Source organism: Musa acuminata, chromosome BXJ2-6 (genome assembly GCF_036884655.1).
Source record: "Musa acuminata AAA Group cultivar baxijiao chromosome BXJ2-6, Cavendish_Baxijiao_AAA, whole genome shotgun sequence".
Taxonomy (NCBI): domain Eukaryota; kingdom Viridiplantae; phylum Streptophyta; class Magnoliopsida; order Zingiberales; family Musaceae; genus Musa; species Musa acuminata.
In genome coordinates, this window is record NC_088343.1 from 28973238 (window position 1) to 28992333 (window position 19096).

At 38.1% G+C, this 19096-nt stretch overlaps 2 protein-coding genes across 8 annotated transcripts; both read right to left on the reverse strand.

The window, feature by feature from the left end:
• Positions 1 to 113: 113 nt before the first annotated feature.
• LOC135585046 (polynucleotide 3'-phosphatase ZDP-like) lies at positions 114 to 11592 on the reverse strand. 6 transcript variants are annotated; one of them, XR_010487928.1, is made up of 13 exons: positions 11174 to 11592; positions 11013 to 11078; positions 10223 to 10285; positions 10084 to 10146; positions 5693 to 5776; positions 5446 to 5502; positions 5136 to 5212; positions 3122 to 3203; positions 2822 to 2938; positions 2429 to 2556; positions 2218 to 2281; positions 2029 to 2098; positions 114 to 430 (listed from the first exon to the last, which is right to left on the reverse strand). XR_010487928.1 is itself a non-coding variant. In XM_065113464.1 (12 exons), exons 1-12 carry the CDS (start codon positions 11474 to 11476, stop codon positions 383 to 385), a joined length of 1158 nt encoding a protein of 385 aa, XP_064969536.1. In that variant the 5' UTR covers positions 11477 to 11592; the 3' UTR covers positions 114 to 382. The 6 variants fall into 6 exon arrangements, 5 of the variants coding, with proteins under 5 accessions (XP_064969536.1, XP_064969535.1, XP_064969537.1 ...); XM_065113464.1 differs by lacking the exon at positions 2218 to 2281; XM_065113463.1 differs by lacking the exons at positions 114 to 430; positions 2218 to 2281 and adding an exon at positions 678 to 752.
• An 819-nt stretch (positions 11593 to 12411) lies between these two features.
• Positions 12412 to 15422, reverse strand: LOC103988831 (probable WRKY transcription factor 43). Of its 2 annotated transcripts, XM_009407478.3 has the most exons (3): positions 15306 to 15422; positions 14986 to 15236; positions 12412 to 12732 (listed from the first exon to the last, which is right to left on the reverse strand). In XM_009407478.3, the coding sequence occupies exons 1-3, from the start codon at positions 15396 to 15398 to the stop codon at positions 12555 to 12557; spliced, it is 522 nt and encodes a 173-aa protein (XP_009405753.3). In that variant the 5' UTR covers positions 15399 to 15422; the 3' UTR covers positions 12412 to 12554. The 2 variants fall into 2 exon arrangements, with proteins under 2 accessions (XP_009405753.3, XP_018683330.2); XM_018827785.2 differs by having other exon boundaries at positions 14986 to 15398.
• Positions 15423 to 19096: the final 3674 nt, after the last annotated feature.

The window sequence follows — 19096 nt, forward strand, 5'->3', positions numbered from 1 at the left end:
AGCAGCACAAGCGGCCATCCCCGGCCACCGTCAACCATTCGCATGCAGCAACCGAATTTGTACACTGCAACAGCTAAAGCTGTGTTTTCCATTCATTTGGAGGGGAAGGGCGGTCAAAGAAAAAATAAATAAATAAATAAAAAAGACACGATTGTGAATACATTGCATGCGGAACAGAACGTTGACGCTGACTGAGATCAATCTTTTGAGAGAATCCGCTGCTTGTTCTGCAGCCACCAGATAAATTGGCTCCAATGAGCCAACCGAGAAGATTAACCATACTACCACACAGTAAGTACATCGCCCATGGTGTCCACACTAGTCTACCAAGAAAAAGTATATATACCCACAAAAAGTTGAGGCGGCAGATGGAAAGGTCATCTTATGCTCCAAAGAACTCTTCCGGAACGTAAAATTTCAATCCCACCACCTACAGTGCCACAAGCAAAACCTACAATCAGTAAATCATACAACTTATTATGCCAAAAGCAAGAGTAAAAATATGTTTTATGCCATCTTCAATCAGACTATACCTGTTCAGGAACACGAAATATACACAAAAGGTCAAAAATACTACTCCCAAGTCACACAACTGTGTAATCATTCAGCCAGTGCTTCCACTCACATTTTGTTCTTTCCTTTCCAGTTGGGGTCTTACATTTGAGTTTTAAATAGTTGGAGCCAAGTCCAACTCAAAGTTTCCTATAAACCTTCATTTGTCCAACAAAAAAAAAAAAATCTTGCAATTGGTCCTGTTTTGGAATAGGAAGATGAGAAAAAGTGACACATGTTAGAAAGCACCTATCCATCCTAACATAATGCACCGCAAAAAAAAAAAAAAAAAAAAAAAAAAAAAAAAAAAAAAATATATATATATATATATATATATATATATATATATATATATATATATATATATATATATATATATCTTGGAATTGGTCTTGTTTTCGAAAAGGGAGATGAAAAAAAGTGACACAAGTTAGACAGCTCATTTCTTCCCCCTCCCCCACCCCCGCGCCCCCCAAAAAAAGTAATAATAATAATAATAATAATCCCAACAAATATAGCATCTACTTCCAGAATAAAGGATATACAATTGGTCACTATAACTTGAATTGGTGTTGCTTTCTTCTTAGGTTCTTGTAGTTTCTAACAGAGAGTAAACATGAAATTTTAGTGGCTTTGCTTCCAAGACTAAATAGAAAAAGATAATAAATATCATATCTGATAATGTACAACATTTACGGATATGAGATCAAGGAACAAGAAAGTATATGCACACATTTGACGCAAGTTGCTGGAAACAATGGATTCTTTTAGTTCAAAAAAAAAAAAGGAGAGAACTTAGCACCTCAATTGCATCATCATTGACCATAACCAACATAACTTGTTTATAAGCCATGTTACCCGGGTTGAGCAAGGTTACATGTCTAGAAAGATCAATTGTGGGTTTGGAATTTTGACATCACTATTAAAATGACAGTTTGAGTTTACAGCTATATCTGACACATCTCTAGCGAACCAAGTTCCAGTGGCATCAAGTGCCACCCTACTGTAAAGATCAATAAGCATTTATTATTTGAAGATGTCAACTAGTTTAGTTGATATGAGGCTTTCGACGTTGGATGGTAAGGTCATAGGATCATATCTCATATTCACCCCATACTCTCTGCACTAAAAAAGAGTGTTTAATTTGTAGCAAGGAACTTCCGACATCAATTGCAAATTTAACAATTAGTAAAAACTTCACCATGAAACATAGTGACAATGTCAGAGATAATGTACAAAAAGCCATAAATATTATATAAGCTCTATATATGAATATTTTAGTTGTTTAATTATGCCAATAAAGAATTATTTACCATTAGGAATCTACCATCATCAAAGAAAAAAAAACTATGTTATGAAAAAGCTGTCTAAAACATTGAATTTGTTCTAATTAAAAAACAAAAAACAGTAATTTTGTTCCAGATTAATTATGGAAGCAAAACTTTTAGACCGAGGAATGAGAAACAATCAAATTACCTTGGCAAATTTTATATCTGCATCACTGTGATCATTAGTTCTTCCTGCTGCATCACCAACATAAAAGGATCTACAGCATAAGCCAATAACATTAATTACAAAGAGTAAGCAAGGTACTGTGACCAAATAGCTGAAAGAAGTGTTTGAAGCTTTAAAGCAAATTTTCTGTGATTATTATTAACAGCTGACCTTCCTATGTGGAAATGTGCAGGATGAAGAGGGTGAAAAGTGAGATTAGAAATGATGATTTTACCTACAAGGTTATAGCACACATTGCAATAGCATGATTTTAAAGAGTATAACCTAGTTTTGAATATAATGTATTAAATGTAATCCTAAGTAAAAATTTCACATTACTGAAATGAAGAATTCAAGGTCATAACAAGTTCAGACAAATAACTGATCCATGTCGACTGCAATGCTAGAATTGAAGTGTTCCTCCATTAGTTTCCACATTCCTGGTTGTGGTTTCCGAAAAGGATCATCAGTCCCATCCTTGTTCTTCCCCAGCCCACAAGCGATAAATACCTGAAAGAATATATGAAAAGTATATCAAAAACAACATTATAAGTTTTGGAAATGCCGGAGGCGTAACTGGAAAACATTCCCTATTTTACAGCTAATTCACAGACAATGACTTTGACACAGATAATCTTTATGTGCAGCATTGCAGGACTAAATAAAAGGCTGTGATAAATAATAGAGAAACACAGAGCTTTCAACATCTAGAAGCAACAAGATTGATCAAACAACACTACACAAAAAAGTGAACAATCAAATCAAGGTCAAGCACCTGAATTGGTACTTTAACACACTTGATGAAGTTTTCAAGCCGTCCTATTTTGGAATCCACTGCTTGTTGTCGCTTGTTCTTCCAACGCTCAATATTGGATTCATTGGTAAAAATAACCTATTGATGAAGCATGGAGTTAACTGGATAACCATGTTTTCATCACTAATATGAAATATAACATATAGATGCTATAATCCATAACAATCAAAGAAAAAACACATCTTTCGTTACTGAATGTATCAAAAACAACCCCTCGACAGTAGATACATATGGACAATATGAGGAAAAACATAGACAGACCAGCTTGTAGCCCCCCTTATATAGTTCTTGCAATTTCTCTGGAATTGATGGATACATAAGAGACCAAGCATCAGGACCAATTCTGCACCAGAAGTGATTATTAAGTTAGACATCTGTTCTGTTGGTTGAAAAATAAAGCATTGGTGGGGCCAGTGTGATCTGTGCAGAAGAGATGCATGCAGAATTGTAGACACAGACACAATCATGAATACCGTGATAGACAAGAAGAAAATAAAAGAAAAGCAGTGACATGTACAAGGTCTCAAATGACCAAAAGTTATGCCAGCATTGAGATCTTTTCAAACCCAAAACTAAGCAAGCATGGCTCCTTAGATCATAAACATTTTAGTTCATATCCTAGACTACATATGTAAATATGTCAGCAGATGAGTTACATGTAACATCATCATAACAACTAGCCCTAGACTTCAAGAACCATAAAAAAGTACGTAGCCCAACTGGACACTTCAATGACTTTTTGGATAAGAGAAAAGAAGGGTTTGCAATATGATTTTTCTTATAAGCATATTTCAGGCAACACAAGTTTTGATTAAGCATCTTCCTTTTGTAAAGTTTCTTTCCCGTTCCTTGTTTCCCAATTCCCTATTTACTTCATAATTGAGATTTCACGAGTAACATATATAGATATTCAGAAGTATTTCACGAACCATAAAAAGGTAGGTAACCAAACTAGACACTTCAATGACTTTTTGGATAAGAGAAAATAAGGCTTTGCAATATGAATTTTCCAATGATTTAAAAAGGCGCTTGGGTGAGGTGAGGCAAGGCTAGAGTGCCTCACAGAAAAGTCAGGCAACACACTTCAGTGAAGCATCGCCTGGGCGCTCGCCTGAACCTAGGTGCCAGGCGCCTCGGGCGAGCACCTAGTTGAAGCAAAGCAACCGAATCAGATGATCAACTTTGGTTCAGTTGAATAGTAGCTTAATTGGTTTGATTGAACCAACTAACCAAAACAGTAAAACCCCAACCCCACCTCCCCCCCATGTGACCCGAACCCATAAACCCTACTTCGCCACCTTGACTCACCTTTGCTCCCACCGTTGCCTTCGTGCACATGCAGCTGCCTCCACTGCTGATGCATAGGTTTGACGCTTCCTCTACCACCGACGGATGAGTTTGAAGGTCTAGCTTTTGTGTCTAGTTCCCTCCGCCGCCGCTGCCACTGTCTGAAGCTTTGCCCGTCGCTACTGCCACCGTTCGCAACTTCCTCCATCATCGCTAGCATCGTTTGAAAGTTCCTCCATCACCGCCACCCTCTTCTTCCCCACATTCCACTGTCGACGACTCTTTTCTCCCCCTCTAGCTACTATTAATAGTGGATTAAATATTGTTAATGGTAGATTGTTAATCTTTAACTGATATTAAAATCATTATTAAGTGGTAACTACTGTTACCATATAGTAGTCCCTATTTAGCACTTTTAATCATATTTATCAATTGTATTATATATTTTTATATTTTAATATTTTAGAATGTCTTGCTTCACACGGCCGGGTGTGAGCGCCTAACGCCTTGAGTATTTTGGGACTTTGGAATGCCTTGCTTTGATTGTATTATATATTTTAATACAATTGTATTATATATTTTTTATATTTTAATATTTTAGAATGCCTTGCTTCACTCGAGCGGATGCCCAGGTGAGCGCGCACCTCGAGCATTTAGGGACCTTGACGTCTTTTAGCGCCTAACGCTTTTTAAAACACTAAAATTTTCTAATATGTATATTTCAGGCAACACAATAAGTTTTGATTAAACATCTTCCTTTTGTAAAATTTCTTTCTCGTTCCTTGTTTCCCAATTCCCTATTTCCTTCATAAATGAGACTTCGCAAGTAACATATGCAGATAGTCAAAAGTATTTCAGCGAAATAGTATATCATGTACCAAATTTATTAAACTATGACAATTTAATAAACACTTCAATGAACTAGGAGTTAGCTGTTGCAAAAATAAACTCTCTGATGAAAGAGAAGCTAACTATTTATATTTCATACCTTTTCACAGATGTATTCACAAGACAACCATCAAAATCAAATGCAGCAATTCTTTCTGAATCATGGAAGCCATCTTCCTAGCAGTACAAAATTTAACGTAACTCATACAGTATTTGGTCCAAACCTCAGGCCACATTGCATAAAAAAAAATTAACGATAGAGATGGATATCATGCATCGTATTTTAAAAACCAAAACCTTATGATGAATGTCAAATATAAATCACCGAATTTCAATGTGCATTGTGCATAAGAACCCTTTTTTTTTTGTCAAGGCAACAGATTTGTAATTCATATCCAATATACACATACCTTCTCATTAAAAATTATTGTCCTAAAGGCTATCCATTTTGGTGGTAGTGTGGCATCCTGGAATAAAAAGAAAAACAGAAACTTACAGTTTGCTGACTGCAAGTGATACATATTATAAACAAAAAACACTTTATTTATAATGAATGCATGGATATGAAAAACAGATACAATCATCATTATCCATGCCTTCCAGTAAAAGAGAAAAAAATATCAGAGAGTGAGAAAAAAAAGTAAAAAAAAAGAATACCTTGTACCTATCTTTGGTGTCAGAAATATGAAAATCCATCTGTAGGAAATTGTGTTTTGCATTTACAGATAGATGAGAACCAGCCTGAAAAGTGGTACTTTGTATCAAAATCAATATCACATGAGTACCATGTTCTCCATCGGTGAAGAATGAGAACAAAACGACATGAAAACGGGTATCTATGATGCAGGAAAAAGTGCATATCAAAAGTCCAATTCAGCATGCCTGGCCTAGTATATCTAGTGCAAAATCATCTGGCTTCAAAGCCCATCACATTCATCACCTACTAACAGGGAAAGAAGATGTTATGCCTGTTATCAGCTGCAGATTTCAAGCACCTGTTTAATTTTCGTTGTAATAATTTCATAAGGAATTAGAAGAGAACAATGGTCTTGCATTTTTAAAGGTTCTCAAACTAAGAACCCAGTTAATGACTTGATCAATAACTCTGCTTTTCTATGGTTCATTCTAAAAATCTCCAATGTTGATCTAAAAGTACTTTATTTGGAATTAACTACAACATTGCTACTTTGCTGTAGTTGTATTCTAATCCTATAACTATGTATGTGTCTTCATGTGGTCTTGTAATGCTTTAATATGCCTCGTTGTCTCAGGTATATGCTCATGTTTTCCCTCACATTCTTTCCTCCACATATGCCGCTTCTCCTTCTGATTGCACTTCTGTGTTACCAGAAAATATAGTTTCCAGTATAAGTATGTAGTTTAACTGGAATTAAAGGTACTTATGCATTTTATTGAATTGCAAATATGCCCTCTAGTATAATCTTCAAAAGGATTCTGGTAGCTTAATTTCATAACATATACATGAATTCAAAAGGATTCTTTTATGCTCGGCTGTTAGGCTTCTTCTCCTGTCTTTGAGATTCTGACTTATGTTTTGAATTCTGAAATATGTTATTGAAATACGTTATATGGTATATTTGTATTGGTAATAGGCGTCTCATATCACCCCTACTCTACTATATGGAAGGTTAACGTAGAATGAGTTATGTTACCAAAAGACTGAGTTGCTGACTAACTAGAATAAACCAATAAACCCACAGGAATGCAACAGTTACTAACAAGGCAAAGGCTAAGGCTTTCAATACAACAGATGAGACTGCTATTCCTCCGCTGAAACTATTATGATTAGAATAGAATCACTTACCTTTAAAGAGCTTAGAATTCAGTTGATGCCTATAAAACAGTAGTTACAGTTTGCAGCTAAGGCTCAAAGACAGTAGCATAATACCAACCTGGGCGGGGTATTATCATAGGAATAAGTGGTTTCGGTTTGAAAGCAAGTAAGTATGAGAAGTCAATCCAAGAATCAAAGAAAGGGAAATCGGACTTAGCGCAAGGAGTGGTGTACCTAGAGTTCAGAGTGACAGAGGCAATTAGAAGGATCAATCAAGCTAACAAGCAAGAGTTAACAGGTTGTGAAGTAAGTATTCTAGGTAGTTAGTAGTTTGCTTCTCCTAGTTATTAGTTAAAGAACGAGAGAGCCGGTGTAGTAAGAGTAAAAGCCATGGTACAAAAGCTTATATGATTGGGCGGGTGCCTAGGGCGAGTACTGCTAGTTTTAGGGTCAATAGCGAAAGACTCAAAGATGGGGATATAAGATTTTCATCAAGTAAGGGCAGGCTCATTAGTAGTGAAGGCAGACTCCGAAGTTAACTGCGGACTTTAAGGCAGTGCTATTAGCCTCCCGCTACCTACTTTGATCCTATCTTTGTTAATTATATATGAAATGCACTATTCAGTTCACTTATGTAATATTGATTATGTTGTTTATGAATGAAACACAGAAGTTACTAACAAGATCGATACTGCTCCTAACGAGACTGACACCGCTGACTTTCTTTCTTTAACAGCAATAAAGCACGGTAGGTTCGCGCATCAGTCTTTGCTCGGGCATTTATACTGGCTATACACTGCAAATACTGTTTAAAGGCTGTTACTGCTTACGATGGTATGATAATGATACTGCCCCCTCCCCCCAACATATGAGACTGAAACAGCAGCTTATGAGAATCGCCCCAGGAATACAGAAATGAACTACTTAACTCAAGTACAGCTTTACTAGCTATCAGCCTACCCTTCCTCGCCTTAAGCCTACTTTTGCTCTCTCAAGGGATCCAAATATAATGAATGCCTTCTGTTCACTTAGTTTAATGATTCCGTTCACTGATAACTTCTAACTTCTATTAGAATTGCAGAATATAAGGACTAAGTCAATCGATATAGAAGTATGGAATCGAACCCACTTGGTGGATCTGTATCGTTAGTTAAAGAGTAGAAGACATTCTTACAAGTAGAATTCTGTATCCGCCAGTAAAGTATCGTTGTAACTGTTCCTATTCCCTATGACAATTGACGTTGTTCTGATTAGCCGGGGGGCGAAAGTCGTCTTAGAGAGCACACTGGTGTCTGTTAGGCACGGTTCAATCTGGTAGCTAGTAGTAGAAGAGCAAAAGTGATAATACATAATTTCCGTAAGTAGCGTGAGGCACATAGACAAGGGAGCAGTGATCCAATTCATTATTATTAGGAAAGGTGCTAGACACCAACTCGGGCACAAGGGACTGAAAGGAAGGCTTAAGTAAATACCGCTACTCTGTATTGTATCTAGGAAATATGCCATGTGGAATAAATAGCCAATTCTGTATTCTTTTATTTCTTCGTGGACCATTAGTTAAAGCATGTAAGTAAGAAAAGGTAGGCTCATATCGAGGGTGGGAATGCAGAGTTCCCAACACAGTTTAAAGAATCCAAAATGGTAGAACGCCCACCCGGTTGAGGTTGAAAGTAGGGGCAGTAAGTCTGCTCACCAGTAGCCCTATTATAAGAAGTTCCAGTTCGATTCCCTTTCTTGTGTGTATTACTTGTTTTGAGTTGAGCTCTTCTCGGTATGAGCTCAATTCTTGGCATCAGGAGCCGAATTCCCATTATTCCTAGGTTGTGCATTCCGACTTTCCTTATTGTTTCGGTGTATTATATGGAGTTAAGCCTGCTAACGATTAAAAAGATGTAAGTTCCAAATTCACTATAACAGCACTTCTTTTTCATTTAATGGGAAATCTAAGTAGTCAGTATCAGATTTGCACTAGTAATAATCAGAATGGAATTAAGGCGGAGCAATATGGGCAAGCCAACAAGCCGGGTAGGATTTCATTCACAGAAGTCAGAGTAGAAATAAGAAGCAGAAGAATTGCACTGGTGAGGGCAAGAATCAAACTACCACTTAGTAACCTCTTTTGAAGTAGAGCCGGGCCGTGGTGCTGACGTGATAGAGTTTCGGGTAAGTAAGCAATGCAGTGTTATTTACTGATCCTAGGCAATAGAGTGGAGTCCTTTCCTTCAAGCAGTGTCATTTACTGATCCTAGGCAATAGAGTGGAGTCCTAATAATCATATCCTAATAATCATATCTCTTATAGTATAGGCGCAAGAGAAGATATAGATTCAATTCATTGTTGCCCTACAGCGCGGGTAATACGAGATAGCTGAGTTTAGAATATAAGCAAAAGGGTAATCCAAGCATTCAAGTTCAGGCAGTAAGGTCAGATTCATAAGAAAGGGAAGCAGTGCGAGAGGAAGCTCCAGAATAGACTGTTCGACACTTTCCATAAGGCCATAATCTAAGTCAAAGGGCCATAATACCATTCATTCTCTTTAACATGGGCGAAACTCTGCTAATGGCTAACCGGTTGAGGGGCATGAACGAACGTAGGAGAATTACTGGCTATACTCCAGTTGTACCTTGGGCCCTTTTCTAAAGAAAGGACAAGATCCATTCTTGATTATTGTATTACACGCGGCGGAAAGGACAGCGGTCTATCTAACATCACATCTCGGGCTTCCTCAGATATAGGTCAGCTCATCAGAGTCAGAGAGAATTCAAAGAACAAGAGAAATATAGTATTTTCAAGCCATTCCTCGCCTATCTAAGATTCCTCCCTTACTAAAAGGGGCAAGCTTAGTAGTACAAACGGCCAAGCTACTAAAGTGAAAAGAGCCAGGCCAAGCAACGACTAGACAAGTAACTACTAATGTTACGCGTCAGCTAGATATAAAGATAACCATGATCAGGAACTTCGTTGGTTAACATTAGAATTACAAGAAATTACCATACAGACTTCAAGAATGTAAAGTTCCCCCTCTGAAAGAGCATTCAAAGAGACAAATAAACTTATAGGAAAACCAATTTGGTGAAAAATTTTACCAGTACACATTAAGAACAACATGAGAGTTAAACATACAAAAAACTGTCAAAGAAAATACAAGCCAAAATTGGGCTCTTTTTCCATGGAGCATAGTACCACTAGGCACAAACATATTTAGTCAAATGATCTATCACTACAATCTAGCTCAGTAGAAAAGCAGATCTACCTTTTGTCCCTCTGGTCTCTCTTCCACCAAATCTTCACTCCCAGCTTCATCCGCAATGCAGATCTTAAAAGGAGAGTCGAGGCCAAGTTAAAGTCAAAACAACAATAGTTATTTCAGATGAATAGGAGAATAACTTAACCTTTGGTTTCTTTGAACTCTTTGCCTCCATCTTCACATATGCACCACGACATCTTTTATGGACCTATGAGAGTAATGATAAATCAACCTAAATTAAATAATGAACAAGCTTTCTTCAATAAACCAAGCATCATACAATTAAATTGTTTCATTTGGTAGTATCTATCTCAATTATACAGTAATGCAGCCAAACTAATCTAGATACAGAACAAAACATAAGTAGAACACTAGAACAACCATAGAGAAAGGCAGCAATGTGAAGAGGTAATCAAAGAACGAAGTTTACATAATCAGAATTTTGTCAACATCCTTGAATCAGAACTGCCAGCCAAGATGAATACCAAAAATTGTGGTATTCATGAAAATTGCCAAATTCTACAAGTTTTTTGCATCATACAAGACTAGTGAGATCTATAAGGATTCTCAGACACACAGCAAAATGCCAAAGCATTCTCTAATTTATCAAACTTCAAAATGAAAGATAATTCAGCGTTATCAGATTAAGACAGTAGTAATCATGGAAAACTCCCAACCATATGAGACACATGCAAGCACGCACGCCTCTAAACAGATAAGGGAAAAGAAAGAACATAGATTAGCGCTTAACAGGAATCAGCAACTAAGCATCTTCAAAACCCTTATTCTCTGTCCAGAGTCCGACATGAGTTGTTTTTTTCTTTAGCGCCAAGCGCCACTTTCTCCACTCTCAGTCCACTTTGTTGAGTGGTGATTTCGAATACAATAAATATTTAAATCTTGAGCACGTCTTTAGCTTGAACAATGATCCTTACCTCTTCAGTTATTTGGTTTGATGATGCGGAAGGCTCCAGCTTCCTCAATGCGTCCTTTTCGTGGTCCTGAATCACCCACAAAACCCAAAATGTAAGGGGGGAGCCGAAGAAGATAACAGTGGAAAGTCGCGATAGGCAATGCATCTTAGACGTGGCGGGACCTTCAAAGATGAAAAGCCGACGATCTCGTCGGCGGCGGCAAGGGCGAGGGACGCGGCCGGGAAGCAATCAACGTGGAACCAACGGACGAGATCGAACCCACGCGGGTCATTGGCCGAGGAGCCGAGCCGCAGCGCGCCGGCCGCGATCGCCTTACTGCAGCTCTTGCACGAGGACCGGCCGGACTTGGCGTACTCCGCGACCACCTTGGTCGGCGCCATGAGAGGTCGCGAGGCGGGGATCAGGAAGAGGACAGCGTTCCGACAAAAGGGGGGCAAGGAGGAGAGGGAGAAGCGCAAGGACATGAACAAGAGGGGTCGATCGACCACTAGGGCTACACCATGGTCATCGATGCGGCCGACGGTTCTCGGGTTATTTATTGGAGAAAGAAAGGCGTTTCTTTATGATCCCTGCCGAAAATGCCGAGTGAGTCACAAAGATTGCCCGTTGGAACATTAATTTTCATTTTTATATATTATATAATTATTTTATTGATCCAATTGATTTCCCCAAGGTCGTAGCACTATGGTGGTGAGTATTCTGGTCCGTCACGCGGGTTGCTCGGGTTCGATCCCCGGCAACGGCGTTTCCTTGTATCCTTACTTTATTTTTTCTTGTTGACTTTGACCACAATTGTGGGCCTTTATCTCCTTGGTCAAACGAGGAGGTTTTTGGTCGTCTACGTTTGGCCATGGCCGTCATCCCGCCTTGATTCCACTCTCTTCGACTCCATCAGTTACCTCATCGTAGCCATCCGACTGTGCAGCCACATACTCCAAGGTCCGTTTCCAGCGTCGACGAGTTCACCATAAGAATGTCGTTAAGCTGTGCCACTGCGACTCGCTCGGTGGGCATGTCGAAGGCAGGCCGACACATCACTGAGGTCGCAGGGGAGAAGACGTGAGTGTGCAGGTGGAGCTCGGCGGCTCCGCTGAGCACGTCGCTGCAGAAGAAGTCTAACACAGGAGTGGGAGTCGGGTTGATATGATCGATTTTGATCATTAATCTTATTTGATGAAATCGTTTCATCGTTATTGACTTGGGTTTAACAAAGAAATATTTCCCTCGAGTATCATTGTAATGCATCATATTCAGTAGATTCCTCGTTATCTCTATAAGCGGACATGAAGTATCATCCCATAGATGTTGATTGAACTATATATATCGAGTTTCGATGGAATGAAAATGATAATTACGTGTATATATATATATATATATATATATATATATATATGTAAACTGCAGAAATGGGAAATTATTTCATGTGTTCGTCGAATCAAACATTGAGTTGGGAGTTCGGGATGTATTTATACAGCACACAGCGTAAGCGAGCATGTGAGTATACATGCGTACATTTTATCGATCGATGTTTACAGTAGGGGTTCAGAACCTGGTGAGGAATTGGATCTGCTTGAGGAGAGGGGTGAGAGCCTCCATTAGCTTCTCGCAGGGATGGTTGTGGATGCCTTCGTACGTGGTGACGACGATGCTCGTGTCCTTGGAGAGACGTTGGACCTGCTTCTTCACGTTGCACGTGTGGTGGATGCACCGGTAGTAGCTTCTTCATCCATGCAATCAATCATGTGGTTCATGTGAAACAGAGAGAAGATAGAAATCCATGCATATGTACAGCAGCATGTTATGTTGAGATTTCTCATATAATTTACAAGGGTTAATAATAGAGTGTTAGAGCAGTGATACAAACCTCCATCCTTGGATTAAACTGTGAATAGGTAAATATAAATTGATAAACCTAATCATAAATTTTGTTTAAAAAAAAGAAGAAAAAAAACTTGCATTAGTGTTATTGTAAGGGATCCTACATACCATACCCCACTGTGTGACAAGAAATCATCGAAAATACAATCGGATAGATTCTTCTACGTAGGAAAGTAGTATGTGGAAATGATGAAAATCGAAAAGATTTTCCTCTCTTTTTCTCTATAATTTCTACTAACATCGAGTTAGTAGGTGTCGTCAGCTCCAAGAAAGGGGAACGACCTTCCAATCTATGGATGAGGGATTAATTATCCCCCTTTTAACTATTTTTTATTTGGGTAAAAAAAAAAAAAGACATGATATATTGAGAAGCCTACGATAGATTCCACAGGGACATACTTCACATCTGCACAAATATTTTTATTATGCCAGCAACTACAAATGGAAGGAAATGAACATGAGGTTTTGGTAATAAATCCTCTAAAAGTAGAAATATTTGCTGAACATTATGTATTATCTTTTCAGTTGTTCAAAATTTATTTGTTTGTCAATTCAAAAAGAGAAAAATAAAATAATAATAATTACTAATTTAAAATTCCTGTTCTTCATCACCTTTCTCTCTAAATTTTAAACTTTTCCACAAAGCCATAAGTGGTATATTTTGTAATATAATTCCACCTAATTAGTTATTGGGATTCCATTTTGTTTACATTCCAACAAGCTTTGAATGTATGTCTCACTAGCCCACTGTTAATTGGCAGCATATGCTTCCCTTAATTGACCACCATTCTCCCAAAATATATTAAGATTGGAGATAGAAATAAAGAGAGTTTGCGTTTGTGAACGTATGTGAACGTATTATAATATTGCATTAGCAACTAGAAAATTATTTGCAAATGTTAGATGATAACACAATGGGTTTGATCTGACTGAGATTAGTACAAGGATTAGGCACACACTAATGTAGGTTGTGCAGATTGAGATGTCATGCATGCAACTTAGCTTGAAGATGAATAACAGCAACTCATATTCTTCTCTAATTTTGATGGATATATAGCATCATTCAGTTAAACCTAATGCATGCTATTATTAATGTTCAACTCTGGCACTGTAGTTTGAGTAGTCATGCTATTATTAGTGCATATGTTGTTTAATGCACGATTCATTGTTTACATTGTTTATAGGTCCTAATAATCAAACCATAAGCAAGCAGTTTCTGAATAAAGATTAGGATAATTGACAAGCAAAGTTAAGAGAATATTCTAAGATTAAAAGAATGAATTAAAAGTTGGAAAGAGACAGGTGAAATATATTGAATTTGACCCACAACTTAATAAACTTTAAATTCATGTATGTTAATTTGATTAGTTCCATATTTATTGTGAAATAGAGTGGAATCATATTTATTGTGAAGTAGTTCTGTAGTATCGATATACTTCTTGTTAGAATTTCCAAGAATTTTTGGATTTATAATATAAATTAAATTATTTGGAAAACAAGGGTAATTCAGAAGGGAAAAAAGCTCGAGTGCTTACGATTTTTTAGTTAGTCTATAAATACCCCATACATCTTTGCAACTTGTAAGGGGAGGATGTAACATAACACCTTTGAGTGCTTCCGTTTTTTTTGTTCTTTCTTATAAATACAGCGAGCTAGAGAAATTCTTTAGGATCTTCGTGAGAGATGATTTGTAATTTGATTTAGATATTAACTCAAGGAAACTTATAGTTTGATTTTACCTATTGTGAATCGAATGTTTTGATTTGGGTTCTATTATTGCTTTTAGAATCTTTAGACTAGATAATGAAACTCATTTCACACTCTAAAGACCATCTGAACTGCAACACATTCATGCATGCAATGAAAGATCAATCAGCATCAGCATGCAATGGTTAATTAAGAGGCCCAACCCACTGATACTTCCATGTTGAATTAAGAACTCAAAACCTTGTGGTTTCAAGAGAACGGAAACCCTAATTTCCCTTCTTCTTACTTTAAACTTGGATTTCTTTTGGTTGATGAGCTTTAAAGGTTGCAGTTCTTCTGCCACTCATCAAGAACGAAGGCTTGCATGGTGAACTGGATCAGCTCTCACCTGGGATATGCACTGTTCTTGACTGCCTTCTGTCCATACTTCCGCCAGCGATACCCATCATCGAGGATGTCATTCGGGCTCTTCGTCTGGAACGCAAACCTCGGCCGGCCAACCTTCTTCCCCCTCCCACCGGAGCCGCCCTTCCCCTTCTCCCTGTCACCACCAGCTCTGCTCCCGCTCCCCCTTCCCACCGTCAGCTCCGTCACGGCCACTGGCGCCGCCGCCGCCTGCTGCTGCTGCTGCTGCAACACCTGGAACAACGAACCCAAGTCAACGCCCCAAGTCAACTCCGGAAGTGGGAACGGCGCAGGTTGCCCCACGTAAGGAGGAGGACACAGAGTGGAGCCCGAGGCTGGCGGTGCGAGCTGGGCTTGTTCTTCATCCTCCAAGCTCTCCATCGAAGACTGCTGCATCAGAGCAACCCATGGATGATTTATAGAGGAGAGGATTGGTGGAGAGAGAGTTTGGGAGTTGAGAAGAGGTTGGGGACGCGTCAACCACAACATCGATCCCAGTGGACGACAGGAGATGCATCCACGGAGACGATGAAGGAGAGATGGAAGCAGCGGTGTCCCAACTGTCCTCATGTCAGCTCAACTGCCATGCCCACTTACCCATTACCTCCTCCTTTGGTTTACTTAAACTACAGCTAAGATCAGTCCCTGTCATCATCTCTTCTTCCTCCTGCTTCCTCTTCTAATGAATGAATGTACAGCTTGACCTTTAAGCTACCAAAATACCATTGATGTTAACGCCATACAACTAGTGATATGCATATGTATGTGATGTGTGTAGTGTGCATGGAATGACAGATGGGAGTTCGTGTCGTTCACCTAAAGTTATCAACCCCACCACGCCATCACAAGGTGTGATGTGGGTCGTTGAACGAGTCAGCTTTGGACTTGGTGTTGATGATGAAGAACCGCTGGAAGCTAATGGTTGCAGACGAGGAAAGCGTCGGTGATGCCCATTTCAGTTCGATTAAACGCTCGCTCTCGAGTTAAAGTTATGACACGTAGAGTCTCACATGCAACGTGGATTTGCCATCTGATAAGTATATTACTATCCATTTTAATTTGAATCTGCGTATATTATTATCAATTTTAATTTAAATATTTTGATTAATAATTTAAATATATCCATTTTAATTTAAATATTTTGATTAATGATTTGAATGAAACTAAGTTGATAAATTAATTAACTCATTAAACCTAGATCATGATATTTGATATTAGAACCATAATAATTTTAGTAAATAATATATGAGATTATAATAGTCTAGTAAAATATTTATAGTGATATAATCCGAAAGAATATTTCCTTAACATTTATAGTCGAATATTTCCCGGTTTAATTCTTTGACAAATTTATGCACATATTGTCATTTTGGTCTGAGTCTTTGGGCTAATAAAGGCACTATTGATGTCTTCTCCAGTTATGTGTTTTGCGTTCATCGACATCCAGTCACGCAACTTCGTCATCTCCTCTGATTGTTAACACCGACTGTTCTTCTGCTCATGGAGGACAGAAGCTAATGTGCTATCACAAGCAACGGCGGCGTGTTCTTATTGTCGGGTGCGATAACTGTTATAAATGGGGAAAAGTTATGATCGGCAGGAGCTAATTTGATAGATTATTATCATTTCAAATATTTATGATTTGAAATAATATATATACTTTTTATTATGATGATATATGTGATGTATTGCATATGATATGTATCATGAATACTTTTATCATGTGTACGATGAATACTTTAAATGATAAATGTTTGATACCAACAATGAAGTGATAAATATTTAAAAATATTAATTTAATGTTCGATATCATGAATACTTTATTATCATACATGAAAATAGTGATAAATATTTTAAAAATAAATATTTACATCATGTTAGATGATTTGACGTTTTGTGCATGATAAGTTATAGTGATGATTGAAATAATATGAATGATGATTTGAAATCATACTGAGTTTATATGTTTTAAAAATATATATGATGATTTGGTATTATGCATGTAATACTTTTACGTATGATAATGATGAATTTTCATCTATACTATTTACATTTGTCATAATTTAAAAATTAACGTAAAGGGTCTTTCCTTCTTTTTGACAATGACAAAGGGAGAGTAAATAATGCTAGAAAGTTAATTTACGAGCTCGCACAATTCAAGAAAAAAATAAAAATTATACTTCTCCAAAGAGAAGAAATTACTATATTGAACATCACCAAGGAGTGCTATCTTGCCTATCTCATGAAGCAAAAAGTTGTGCATCTAGCAAAACTTATATTTCAAGAAGCAAGAGTTGCTTTCTTGAATATCTCAAAATTGCTAGCTTGCGTTTTTGCTAGCTTGTGTATTGTAAATATGCTATCGTACTACCATGTATATCTATGATGATAGCAAACTTACATGACGATAAAAATGGATATTATGTTTTTCATGCAATGAGTTAAACTTGTATATCACGAAAACTTGATTATGGTATTTCTCCTTTTTGTTGATAACAAAGAGGGAGAGTATGTTGATTATATGTCATGATTTTATCATGACATGTTGCTTGGATTTTTGAATCTAAGAGTTTCTATCAATATAGTATATTGATAGGGGGAGTTTGTTTCAACTTTGGGAGTTAAGGTTAACTCCGTCGTCGATTAGTTGTCATCATCAAAAAGGGGGAGATTATTGAATCTCAGAATTTGATGATGAAACCAATCAATATGTGTTTATGTTTTAATCCGCGTTTTGAGTGACGCAGGATGCTTCGATCAGGATGAGACAATTAAAGCAAGAAAATCATGTTGGGCCGGAGGAACATGTTAGAAGATTGGACGTCGAGCCGGTGGATCGGTTAACGTATCGACAGAAGGCTTCGAGACGTGGATTCGGGTATCGAGCCAAGAAGAGCGGAAATTGTGCCAAGGATATCAGAGTTGCGGAGTCAACTGGCCGATTGGGCAATAGGCCATAGGAGAGGACGATGCGCCGAAGAATCGGACGAAGCATCGAGGGACCAATGACATGGCGGACAACTTGATTAGATGCTTAGGATTAATTGTCTAGATCGAAGTGTATTTTACATATGTAGGATTAACTATGATAGCATGAAGTCATAGAGCAAGTTTACTAGAATCAAGTTCGATGGGTGTTCGAGAATCCGCCGAAAGTCCGAAGAATCGTCGGAAGTGCTGCCGGAACCAACCAAGATAGAATCGTGGACTTGTCGAAGTTTTTGGAAGTCCGCCGGAAAGATCGTCGAAGGTTCACGGAGATCACCGAGAAGGTTCGGACACTTGCCAAAGACTTGTTGAACTCGCCACAAGACCGGGAGCCTGTTGGGAGTCCGTCAGAAGAAATCCGAGGGTGTATCGGAAGTCCGTTAGAAGTTTGCTAGAAAGCTCACTGGAAGGAAACTCGACATTGTCAGTTAAAATTTGCTTAGGGCTATGTCTTAATTTTGTATTTTACATATAATTTGGATTAGGATTAAGGGTTAATCCTATAACTCGGTTAGGGGCCAATTGGGCCTGAGTTTGGACTGGTTTGGGCCAAGTTTGGAGCCTAGCCAATGAGCTGAAACAGTCTAGGCGGTGGCACCGCCCAGAACCCGAGAGGTCCGACGGTGGCATCGCCAGTACACTATTAGATTGGGCGGTGGCACCGCCTAGAACCTGAGAGGTCCGGTAGTGGCACCGCTAGTACACTATCAGTGTCAGACACTAACAGGCGATGACACCACCAGCACCGGGAAACCCAAAAGTAATTCAAATTTAAAGCCCAAATTTAAATCCTCTTGGGGCCTATAAATATCCCTCAATTCTCAACAAAGATAACACCTTTTTGATAAGTTAGAAAGTGAGAAAAAGCTCTAGTAAATTTGGATGTAGGTCATTTGACCGAACCACTATACATAATGGTGTTCCTTAATGTGTGAGTGTTTAATTTTCTGAACCATTTCTTTACTTAGCTGCAAATCATTTGATTTTTATCTCTCTACTCTTGACTACCTTTACTTGAGCTATTTTAGCTAAGTCATCCGCTATTTTAGCTACCTTTACTCTTGACTACCTTTACATATTGATTATGGTATTTCTCCTTTTTGTTG